We start from the raw sequence: 13,032 nt of genomic DNA on the forward strand, positions 1-13,032 counted from the left end.
TCCAATTTATATTTTCCTGCATGGATTAATATTTCATAAGAACTAGGTTTTAGTTCAGTTAGAGTTTGGATACATCACCTGATGAATGATAATACAGGCTTGGGACTAAATTCTATGCTATGCCTATGCTATGAAATTCCATTGAATTTACAACATTTAAGAGCCAGCGATCAAAATAATGTTGTTGAATGATATATAGGGAAGATAAATAAACATCCTGCTTGAGATGGTTTTGGACTTGGTGTTATAGGCCTGATAACATTAAGGTTTCAGATGTGAAATTAGGAAACTTAACTGAAATAAAGTGCAATTAAACAATAAAATGTTTAATATGTATAAATCTTTTGCAGACAGTTAAAGGATTCACCTGGCTTGTTGGAACCATAATCCTGAAATTTGTGGCTTCTAAATTATTAGGAGTTACAGATGATGTAAGTATCCACATTATGAATGAATATATTAGTTACAAAAATAAATATTTCAGCTTCACAATTCTTTTAGTCAGTAATGTACTGATTTGCATTTCCTGAACTTGTCGATATGAGATAGTGTAATTTGGCGCAACAACACTTTTGGGAGCGACTATGTTACACATGATGATGACACAATCTCTCTATGCAGTATATTGTACTTGGGAACACCAGGTATTTCCTATTGAGAGCAAAACAGAAATGTATTTATTTGCCATTTTGATGTGGCAAATGTCTCATTTCACAGGAGTGTATTCAAATAAAATCCTGCACCAAGCCACCCAAAACATCAGTGCTACTGGCTTTAAGGTACATTTTGTGAAAGGAGGAGACATAAGCATTCAGAGAGAGGCTATTTCGGAGCTACGGGCAGGTAGTTGAAAGTGCATCCATCAAACAGTGGAGCTATTGATGTGTGAAAGATCACTGGTCAGAATTGGTCATGGCTGCCATAAGTGAAGGTTCAAAAACTTTAAGAATTGTAGATCAGTTCCTGGTGACATGATGGAATAAGCAAGTCTGGCTGGGGTGTGGGAGATGTTGAGTCTTGAGATAACGATGGTGTGTATGAGGGTTTCTGCAGTAAGTATGCCTGTATTGTAGAAATGGGCTGTATTGGTAGACATCCATATTATTATTGTAACTGGACCAAGTGGGACCTGTTTGCTCCAACACAATATTCCACCACTCACCCATAGCCCCCAACTGCGCAGGCGCGGCTGACGTTTTAAAGTTTAAAAAAATGGCAATAACATGTGAACGCATCTCACTCTATCTCTTCAGTCCCCTATTCCCCTCCTCCATTTTCCTACCTCTCCCCACCCTCCACCATCTCCCCTCCCTCCTCCCTCCTCCCTCCCTTCCTCTCTCTTCCCCTCCCCCTCCTCCATTTCCTCACTAAACCTCATCTACCCCTCCTCTTCACCCTCTTCTTTCTCCTCTCCTCCTCCCCTCCCCCACTCCCTCCCTCACCTCTCCCTCCCTCTCCTTTCACATACCCTCAGTCACTCCCTCCCTCCATAACCCTCTCTCTCTTCCATTATCTCGCCATCCCTCTTCTACCCATATCGTCCTCCATACCCCCACAGCACACCCTACCCCTCCTCTTCACCCTCCATCTTCTTTATACCCTCTCCTACCCTCGCCCCACTCCCGCCCTCACCTCTCCCTCACTCTCCGTTCTCCTACCCTCAGTCATTCCCTCCTCCCTCCATAACCCCTCTCCCTCCCTACCTCCCACCTCTCCCTCTATCTCCCCCCCCCCCCCTCATCACCTCCCCTATCCCATCCCTCCTCACCCCCACTGCCCCTCCCATCCCTCTATCCCCACGATTTTTTATGTAAATGAGATTTGGGATCCCATTGTGATGTCATTGTGAATGAAAACGGAAGAATTTTATTAAAACTGAGTTATTTGAAAATAGTGATTTTAAAAATGTAAATGAGATTCGAGGTCACACACACTAACCACCACCCCCCCCGCACACAACGCTAACTACCCCCTTGATATTATATTAATATTATTAATTTGCTTTTACCCCAGTTTCTTTGTGTGTTATGTGTTGGGGGTGGTGTGGGGGGGTAAGGGGGAAACCGTTTTGGCCGCCTCTTCCATGGAGAGGCGACTTTTTCAGGTCGCCTCCCCCGTGGCCTAACACCAAGGATCGGCGCGGACTTTCCCGGAGACGCGCCCGGAGCTTCAACGGCGGGCGCAGCGTGGACTCTCGGCGCGGAGCGGGTGAGACCTCGCTGGAGGGGAGCGCTCCGTTACGCTGGCCCGCGGCAGCCGGCAGTCTGAAGCCACAGTCTGCAGAACTCCAGCTGGTGCGGCGTCTACAGCCCGGGATCCCTCGTGGAGGACCCGGGGGGAAGAAGAAGCTTCCACCGCCGGCCCGCGGCCGTCTTCTACCATGGGTGCGGCATGGACTTACCATCTCCCCTGGAGGGGAGCTTCGACCGCCGGCCCTGCAGACTGCGGTGCTTCCGGCTGCGGCACGGCAGGTACTTTAAAACTTTGACCGCCGGCCTGCGGCCTACACCAGCCTGAAGCTGCGGTCTCTGGTTGGGAAGAGCCGATCCTGGACTCACCTTGACTTTGACTTTGTCCCTTACCATCTGGACGCCCGCAGCAACGGCTGTGGAGGGTGGTGGTCCCGACCACGGGGGAAAATGGAGGAGGACTGGCCAAGCTCTGTGCCTTCCACCACAGTGATGAATGCTGTGGTGGATGTTTGTGTAAAATTTTTATTGTGGTTGTGTTCTTTATTACTGAACCGCTGCTGGCAACCCAAATTCCACCGACCTTGGTTGTGTGGCAATTAAATTATATCTATCTTATATCTTATATCTATAACGGTCCTATCTACTGACGCATAGGCCCCAATTCACAGGCGCTTCTAGAGAGGGAGGGTGGGTGGGGGGGGAGGGGTAAAGAGTGAGGGCAGAAAGAGAAGGGGCAGAGACGGAGAGAGAGGGGCAGGAGACAGAGGGAGAGAGAGGTGGAGGAGTGGGAGGGTGGGAGGGGAGGGGGAGAGGTGGGGGAAGGGAGGGGGAGAGGTGGGGGGAAGGGAGGGGGAGGTGGGGGGGAAGGGAGGGTGATAGGTGGGGGAAAGGGAGGGGGGAGGGGGTGATAGGGCGTAGGGGTGAGATGGGGGAGGGGATGAGAAGGGTGTATGGATGGGAGGAGCGAAGGGCTGAGGGGGGGAGAAGGGGGAGGAGAGGGGGGGTTGTTACCGAACTGAACTCACTGGAATGAATCCATTAACGGAGCCACTCTGCTGCTGGATTCTACATTGTCCCTGCCTTCCCTCTGGAAGCCTCGTCCCCATCATATGACGTGTTCCCAGAGCCCTGGTTAAACACGGGGGCCGCTCACGGTTAAGTCTGTGATAGCGGCCCCATCAGAGACTGTGAGGCCTCGCATCCTCGGCGCTTCAGACCCCGAGTACGGGGAGGGGGGGGGGGGGAGGGTGTAGTGGGCGCGCGGACGTGATGCCGAGTGATCCTGCGGGCCAGGCGTACGCCGCCGAGACGCTGCATACGAGGTCAAGACGCTGCGTACGACGTCAAGACGCTGCGTACGCCCGTCAAGACGCTGCGTATGCCCCCAATGCGCCTGCGGGCCGACAGGCCGTTGACGCGCGGGATCTTTGCACTACAATGCTTTTGACTGCAGGGGCTAAAAGTTCGTTGCTCCGGAGATTCAACTCTAAATCTCAGCTAACGCTTCTATGTAGCACTGAAGTGAGTTCTGCACTGTCAGAAATACACTTTTCAAAGAGCTGTTAAATCTGATATGCGCCTCAGATGTGGACTGAAAAGAATCTGCTGCATTGTATTTTAGAAAAGCAAAGGGAGTTATTCATAGACTCTGGGTCCATATTTATCCCATAATCCATGTATTCAAATGGGATCGTCTTTACCACTCTGTAATCCACGGGAGCTGGCGTTAGCAGCTTGGCTCCCATGTTTCTTATGATCACATTTCAAATGTGCTTGATTCTTAGCTAACCTTGTTTCTCCTTAATTGCAGGCACACATAAGTAATCTACTAAAATCTAAGTTTACCAACTACAAAGACTTTGACACCTTGATGTATACGTGTGCTGTGGAGTTTGATTTCATGGAGTTAGAGGTAATCTTTTATTTTGGAAACCGCTCTAAATATTATTAAAGTGCTTATCGTAGAATGTGATTCCCCTCTGTACCTGCCTCAAGTACCTCCTCTGACACCTACCACCCTTTGTGTGAAAAAGTCACCCCTCAGATTCCTATTAAATAATTTCCCCTTCATATTCTATGTACTCTGGTCCTCGATTCACCTACTCTGGGCAAGAGACTGTGCATCTATTCCTCTCATGATTTTATACGCCTCTAAAAGATCACCCCTCATCATCCTGCGCTCAAGTTGTCCCAGCATACTCAACCTTTCCCTATAGCTCAGATCCTCTAGTCCTCTCATATAACTTCTCTTTACCTGCTGCAGCTTGACAACATCTTTCCTATAACATAGTGCCCAGAACTGAACACAATACTCTAATTGCGGTCTTACTAACGTCTTATACAACTGGAACATGACCCCCAACTTCTATACTCAATACTCTGACTGATGGAGGCCAATGTGCCGAAAGCCTTCATGATCACCCTATCTACATGCGACTCCACCTTTAAGGAACTATGCACCTGACCTCCTAGATCCCTCTGCTCTACAACACTCCCCAGAGCCCTGCCATTCACTGTGCAGGTTTTGCCCATATTAGACATCCCAGAATGTAACACCTCACATTTCTCTGTGTTAAATCCCATCGACCATTCCTCAGTTCAAGATCCTGCTGCAATTTATCACAACCATCTTCTCTATCTGCAAAACCACCTACTTTTGTATTATCTGCTAACTTGCAAATGATGCCATGTATGTTCTCATCCAAATCATTGATATAGATGACAAACAATAACAGGCCCAGCATCGAACCCTGAGGCACACCACACGTCACAGGCCTCCAGCCCGAGAAGCAACATTCCACCATCACCCTCTGCTTCACGAAGCCAATTTTCAATCCATTCTGCTATCTCCTTAATTACCATGCGATCTTTCAAGCTGTTCCCTTTGTCCTTTATTATCCCAATTCAATTGCCAACCATTTATATATCTGCAGTGCTTTTACAAAGGCCAAGCTGTGTTTCCTTCACTTCTGCCTTCTTTGTTGCTCTTTATTTAGTATGTAAAACAAAAATCCCTGTTCCGAAGAACGGCTGCTGGAATCAGGATTTGGATTACTGTCAACTCTTGTCAGGATTACTGCTCAATGTGTGAAATAAGTAATGCTCATAAAGATGTTATAATAACTTGAGCCAAATTGACACTGTCATTATGCAGTATGCAGATTATTAGGACAGTTTAAAGCTTACGAAGAAGCGCTTGAGTATTCCTGTTTGTGTTAAAGAACTTCAAGAACCCTGAAAGATCCAGAGAAATTATAGGAAATCACCATCCTCTAGGTTGTTCTAGAAAGTATTTCAGCTAGTGCTCGACATCAGTATGATGAAGAGTGAATGAGAGAGGCATGTCTTGAACTGTAACTTGCTGAAGGGCCACAATGCCGGCTGGCATCAGAAACTTTCCTGGGTTTACTCAAGAAATGTAAAAATATATTATTGTTAATCTGCTTTCTTTTGTTTTCAGACTCCCTTGAGATATACAAAAACTCTGCTCCTCCCGGTGACTGTCTGCGTTTTTGCAGTTATTGTTGCAAAGGTAAATCCAGTTGTAAGTTTAGAGTCTTTGTTCTGAGCAAAATACTTGTTTAAGCTTGCTAGTATATACAAAAATATCCTGTGACTGCTCAGCAGAGGTCCACTTGTCATTGACACATGTAAAATCTCCCTGTTTGTGAAGCAGTCCAATAGTTTCCTTCAAATGGGTTGGAATATGATGATTCTAAAAATGATTTTTGTTCATTAACTGTTGGGGCACTAATGTATCATACAATATATGCTTATGTAGTTTTATTTATAACATTTGTCATTTATTTTCCAGTGATGGAACAACTTGTTTAGAGGTTGTTATGGCTGCTTATGCCTCATGTCTTTCCTTGTCATCCCAATCATTAGAAGTTGTCATTGAATGATCAGCTTTCATCCCCAGGGTTCATTCACACATGATAAGCATTGCAGTACAGAGGTTTCCTGCTGCACCTAGGGCTGCTAAGGTATTGCACAGCAAACACACTTGACAGTGAAATCACTTGTACATCACTTGTCAAACCTTTGTGCAGTTAGAAGTAGTTGTTATGAGGACTTGAAGCTGCTGTGTCTTTTATTGATTTTCCATCAGCCTTCAATCTGACCCCACTGTTCTCTGACCATCTTTAGTTCTACTTGTTCGTACGTTTCAGAGTAAGCTCGTTTTCACTGCTGGGCAATTCTGTGATACCTTACTGGGCCAATCAAACAATCAGTGATCAAAACAAGATCATATTCCCATAGCCATTCGGAGAACTGCTCCAATGAATCTTTGAAAAATACAACAAATGTATATTACTCAACTTGTTTGGCTTTTTTGTATGAAAGTTTGCCAAACTCTCTTTCAGAAAGGCAGATCAGCGATCTCCCCATCGCCGGACTGAACTGGATTAGATATGTCTCTCTACGTGTCCTAACAGTGGCAGCTGTGGCTACCATATGTCAGGATTTGTCTTGAGATTGTCTTCTCTCTTTCATTCTCTCACTTTTTTATGGATGAACCTGCAGGGCCTGATGCAATCAATCCCAGTTTATTGAGAGAGTCAAGAAAGGCAATTGTTGATGCCTTGTCAGAGATCTTTATATCCTCTGTAATCACAGGTGAGGTCCAAGAGTTCTGGAGAATAGCCAGTGTGGTTTCTCTGTTCAAGAAGAGCAATAGAGACAAACCAGGAATTCATAGACTGGTATCAACGGTAGGGAAATTATTACAGAAGATTCATGGGGATAGGATCTACTACCAGCTGGAAAAACATGGAGTTATTAAGGATAGACAGTTGGGGAGATCATGTCTTGCTAATTTGATTGAGTTTTTAGAGGAGACTAGACCAAATGCAGACCCGTTGGTTCCCTACCCATAGCCCCCATGGGAGGCGTGGTCCTCCAACTCAAGCCGTTCCTGAACGTAAGATTCCAGCACGCCCCTTGCCTTCCTCAACAGTGATCTTTTAAAAAAATCAAAATTGCACTTGCCCCTTCCCCTGCTAGTCTATCCATTGTGACATCATCAGTTGAAGCTGCCAATGGAACGTCAGAATAATAAGAATCAGAACGTAAAAATCTTGTGAAAGTTGACATTTTTAAAGTTTTAATCGTGAATAACGTATCAAATATATGATGAGATCCTCACAGAGGCTCAGCACTGCTATCTGAGCCATTGTGATGTCATAATTTGAAGCTGGTGGTTTTAATTTCAGTCTTTTATTTTAACCAGTAATGAGTCGAGAATAAGTCGAGAAATAAAGCATGAAATATTCAGATAAGATGCACTCAGCCTCGATGGGAAAAATGTCAACCGGAATATGTAAAAATATAATCGTTATCGCGTAGTGTTTTTGCGAAGATGTAAAGACAACCACATAAATACACACACACACACACATATACACCCTAACAAGATCAGACTTTTAATAAGTACTAGACCAAGTGGGACTCGTAGGGTCACACACACTAACCGCCCACCACACACAGACACTAACCCCCCCCCCCCTTGATATTATATTAATATTACTCATTCACTCCTTTTACCCCATCTCCCGTCCTATCGACTCACGCATAGCCCCCAACTGCGCAGGCACGGTCAGAGAGGGAGAGAGGGAGGGAGGCAGAGAGGGAGGGGGGGCAGAGAGGGTTGGGGGACAGAGAGGGAGGGGGGCAGAGAGGGAGGGGGGGCAGAGAGGGAGCAGGGGGTAGAGAGTGAGGGGAGGAGGTAGAGAGGGAGGGGGTAGAATGGGAGGGGGAGGGGTAGATACAGCACCTACCCAGGTCGTAGAGCAGCAGCCTCCCCAGCAGGCGCCGGGCGGTGGACCCGAGCGAGGCTGTGGACGGCGTCGACCTGAGGACCGTTAGCGAGGCGGAGAGCGATTGTCAACCCAAGGGAGGCTGCGGGCAGGCGTGAACCAAGCACGGGCGTGAGGGCGTTGAGCCGAGGACCTCGAGCGTGGCGGCAGGCAGGCGTTGACCCGAGGACCCCAAGCGAGGTGGCGGATGGGTGTCGAACGGGGCTTGGCCTGCGACAGCAGCCTCCCCACCAGGCTCTGGGCGGCAGAATGAGCGAGGCGGGGGGGCGGGCATGGACCCGAGCGAGGCCGCAGGGGGTTGTCGACCCGAGGACAGCGAGTTCGCCCGCCGCAGTCTCCAGTCTAGGGCCCGACCATCTCCGGGCTTGTCCTTTCTTCCACCGGCGGCGCCTTTTGAATAATCCGGGGGGGGAGGGGGGGGAGGGGAGGGAGGGGAGAGGAGAGAGGAGGGTGACGTCACTTTTCAATAATGTCGAGAAATAAAGCATGAAATGTTCAGATAAGGTGATCCCGGCCTCGACGGGTAAAATATCAACCGGAATATGTAAAAATGTTATCGTTATGGCGTCGTTTTTTTGCGAAGATGTAATGACACACACATATACGCATGTACAAGATCATAGCTTAAATAAGTACTAGACGAAGTGGGACCCGTTGGGTCCCATGTTCACACGGGACTGCTGGTCCCCCAACGCCATATTCCACCTCTCCACCAATTCCAATATTGGTGGCCAGTGTGGGGGGGGGGGGGGGGGGGCAATCTGATGCGCTAGTATGGGTGTTGTGGGCTGAAGGACTGGTTTCTAGAGGGCTAGTATGGACATTCTGGGCCAAATGGATTCTTGGTGTGGCAGCTCAGTCACTCAAACCTGATGTGCGGACAGCTCACTCATGGCTGGTGGGCTCGCAGTTGACTCACGGCTATTCCTTGAAATTCCATTTCAAACAGGGTGCAAGGCCTCTGAATTCAAGTGCATTTTCATACCACTTCAAGCAGGGTGCAACGCCACCGAATTCAAGTGTGGTTTCATACCACTTCAAGCAGGGTGCAAAGCCACCAAATTCTAGTGCACTTTCGTACCACTTCAAGCAGGGTGCAAGGCCACCAAATGCAAGTGCAGTTTCCGACCACTTCAAGCAGGGTGCAAGGCCACCAAATTCAAGTGCAGTTTCGTACCACTTCAAGCAGGGTGCAAGGCCACCAAATTGAAGTGCAGTTTCGTACCACTTCAAGCAGGGTGCAACGCCACCGAATTCAAGTGTAGTTTCATACCACTTCAAGCAGGGTGCAAAGCCACCAAATTCTAGTGCACTTTCGTACCACTTCAAGCAGGGTGCAAGGCCACCAAATGCAAGTGCAGTTTCCGACCACTTCAAGCAGGGTGCAAGGCCACCAAATTCAAGTGCAGTTTCGTACCACTTCAAGCAGGGTGCAAGGCCACCAAATTGAAGTGCAGTTTCGTACCACTTCAAGCAGGGTGCAAGGCCACCAAATTCAAATGTTGTTTCATACCATTTCTTGCAGGTTGCAAGGCCACCACATTCAAATGCAGTTTCATACCATTTCATGCAGGGTGAAACCACCTTAAAACCACACAAAACACCACATAAACACCACACTCACAGTTCAGTAGACACTCAGTGTGTTCAGTTGATTCACAGCTCAGATAGATTTGTGACCTCTCCCTCCCCCATCTTGCAGAGACTGAGCCACACACACACTTCTGGGTTTTATAATCCCTCCCCCCTCCCACCGGAAGGGGCGTGGCCTTCATGCCATGATTGACAGGAGAGAGATTCTCAACATTTTTTAAACACTAATAACACTTTGATTTTTCATTGATGGGAAGAATCCTCTGCACCCGATGAGCGGAGGGGGACAGTAAGATGGCCAAAAAGTGGTAGCGTTTTATCTAAAATCAATATACAGTGTAAACAGGAAGTTGTCAACTTTAGACTTTTAATCATTTGCCATTTCAAACCACCCACCACCAACAACCATTTGCTGTGCTTTATTTCAAACCAACCACCACCAACAACCATTTGCTGTGCTTTATTTCAAACCAACCACCACCAACAATCATTTGCTGTGCTTTATTTCAAACCAACCACAACCAACAACCATTTGCTGTGCTTTATTTCAAACCAACCATCACCAACAACCATTTGCTGTGCTTTATTTCAAACCAACCACCACCAACAACTATTTGCTGTGCTTTTTCAAACCACATTAAGGGCACTCAAGGTCAGTAAACCCACACTCACAGTTTAGTAGACATGTGTTCAGTGTTATTCACAGCTCAGACTGAGAGACATGACCCTCTCGCTTCCCCCATCTTGCAGAGACTGACTGAGGCACTCAACACTTCCGGGTTTTATAGTCCCTCCGGATGTGGTGTGGCCTTCAGGAGAGAGAATCTCAACATTTTTTAAACACTAATAACTCTTTTATTTTTCATCGATGTGAAAAATCCTCTTGTCCAGCGCAGCGGAGGGGGACTCTAAGATGGCCAAAAGTCACAGCCTAAGTGGCAGCTTTTTTTCTAAAATCAATATACAGAACAACAGGAAGTGGTCAAGATCAGACTTTTAGTCATATAGATATATGATATATATGATGACATTATAACTAAGATGATTGATGGAGCAGTGAATGTTCTCTATATGGACTTTAATAAAACATTGAACATGGTCCCTTGTGTTATGCTGATCCAGACGATTAAGGCATATGGGATATACAGAAACTTGGTAGACTGGATTCAAAATTGGCTTGGCCGAGAAGCCCAAGGGTTGTGGTGGAGAGCTGGTACCCTGACTGGAGTTGCGAGACCAGTGGTCTTCTGCAGGGATTAGTGCTGCTGGCACGTGTCAGTGATACGTTAATGTCTGATTAGTAAGCATGCAGAAGACATGAAAACTTGTGGGTAGTATGGAAGTTAAAGGCATACAACAGGATATAGATTAGTTGGAAATTTGTTTCTCGTACAAGGTTCAGTATGATTTTGTTCACTTACAAGGTTCAGTTTGTTCCCTCCTCAAGAGTCAAGAGTGTTTTACTGTCATATGTCCCAGATAGAATAATTAAATTCTTGCTGCAGCACAATAGAATAGCTGAAGAAACTCAGTGGGTGAGGTAGCGTGAGGCATCTGAAGAAGGGTCTCGACCGGAAGCGTCACCTATTCCTTCGCTCCATAGATGCTGCCTCACCCGTGAGTTTCTCCAGCATTTTTGTCTGCCTTCGGATTTTCCAGCATCTGAAGTTCTTTCTTAAACAGAATATGTAAACATAGTACACTGTAAATAATATGATGAACGAGAGAGAGAAAAAAAAGTTCAGTGTGTGTACATACACACATACTCACATGTGTTTATATATACACACACACACATACTCAAAAACCAAACAGTAACAGTGCAATAATAATAATAATAATAATAATAGTAGTCTATTGTAGTTCAGAGCTTATGAGGTTGTGGTGTTGAATAGGCTGATGGCTGTAGGGAAGAACCTGTTCCTGAACCTGGACGTTACAGTTCTCAGCCCCCTGTACCTTCTTCCTGGTGGCAGTGGTGAGATGAGTGTGTGGCCAGGATGGTGTGGGTCTCTGATGATGTTGGCTGCCCTTTTGAGGCAGCGATTCCAATAAATCCCTTCAATGGTGGGGAGGTCAGAGCCAGTGACCATCCACATACTGTTCAAGAAGCCCTCTTGGATATTGTATTGTATTGTATTCAAATTTATTGTCATTGTCTCAATTAGAGACAACGAAATGAATTTCCCTTTACAGTTAGTATCATAAAAATAAATAAATAATAAACATAAAAATAAAATAGAATTTAAAAAAAAGCACAAACACAGAAAGTCAACGACATAACATAACACAATGGCACCAAGGTGAGGAAGGCACCATAGTCCAGCCAGCCTCCCCTCCGATCTTCCCAGATGTTCACCCGTGGTCGGGGCCTTCCGAGCACCCGCAGTCGCCACCCCGGGCGGCCCGATGTTCAGGCCCTCTCAGGCTGATGGAACACCGACGCCGAACCCCGACGGTGAAAATCCTCCTCAGCGGCCCGGACTTCCCGATCAGCCGCCTCCCACCGGAGTCCGCAGCTCCCGAGTCCGCAGTCCGAGCCGGGCAGAGTCGCAGGACCCCACGATGTTTGTCAGCGCCGCCCGCGTTGGGAGCTCCGCGAACCACAGCTCCAGGATGTCGGTGCCGCAGGCCCAGCACTCCGGGCTCCAGACGGCGATCCCCGGTAAGACATCGCCAGCCCCGCGATGTATCAGCGCTGTCCCGCCGCTGCTGGAGCTCTGGTCGGTCCAGGCAGGAAAGGCTGCGCCAATCCAGTAGGTAGGCTGCTGGGGGGGGGGGGGGCGAGGACGCGACTCGAATAATAGTCGCATCCTCTCCAGGAAGCGACTGAAGGATAGTATCCCCCTTACCGTACCGTACCCTCTTCCCCCACATTAAAACATTAAAAAAAACATTAAAAACACACTTCAACATAACAAAAAAAAACGAAAAAACAAAAAGATACTGGGCTGAAGGTGGAGGCAGCTGGCACCAGCGCCACCGGAAGTACTTAACAAATTCTGCTCATGTGGACCGAAGGGCCTGTTACTGTTCTTTATGATACTTTCCCTCTAATAGTTTGCTTATACACTCTAATGGCACCAAAGATATTTGCTTTCCTTATTATGCAATGTTGGATGGAAACGCACATGGCAATATTAGCAAGTTTGCAGATGAACAAAAGTGGGTGTTGTTGCAATTTGTGAAGATGGATGTCAAAAACGTCAACAGGATCTTGATCAGTTGGCCAGGTGCGCTGTGGAATGGTTAATGGAATTTAACACACAGAAATGTGAGGAGTTACATTTTGGAAAATCTAACATGGGCAGGGTCTACACAGTGAATGGTAGGGCTCTGGGGAATGTTGTAGAGCAGAGGGATCAAAGAATGCAGGTAAATATTTCCTTGAAGGTGGGGCCACAGTAAGATAGTATGGTCAAAAAGGC

The 13,032-nt window shown here is 47.0% G+C and overlaps 1 protein-coding gene across 1 annotated transcript in view; it reads left to right on the top strand.

Moving 5' to 3' along the window:
- The window catches only part of dpy19l1 (dpy-19 like C-mannosyltransferase 1), a 126,717-nt gene that overhangs the window by 64,144 nt on the left and 49,541 nt on the right, over positions 1-13,032 (top strand). Inside the window, 3 exon segments of the mRNA XM_033019147.1 lie at positions 355-431; positions 4,003-4,104; positions 5,653-5,724. Coding sequence (XP_032875038.1) covers positions 355-431; positions 4,003-4,104; positions 5,653-5,724 — 251 coding nt within the window.

The sequence above is a fragment of the Amblyraja radiata genome, chromosome 4, assembly GCF_010909765.2.
Source record: "Amblyraja radiata isolate CabotCenter1 chromosome 4, sAmbRad1.1.pri, whole genome shotgun sequence".
In the NCBI taxonomy this organism is placed as follows: domain Eukaryota; kingdom Metazoa; phylum Chordata; class Chondrichthyes; order Rajiformes; family Rajidae; genus Amblyraja; species Amblyraja radiata.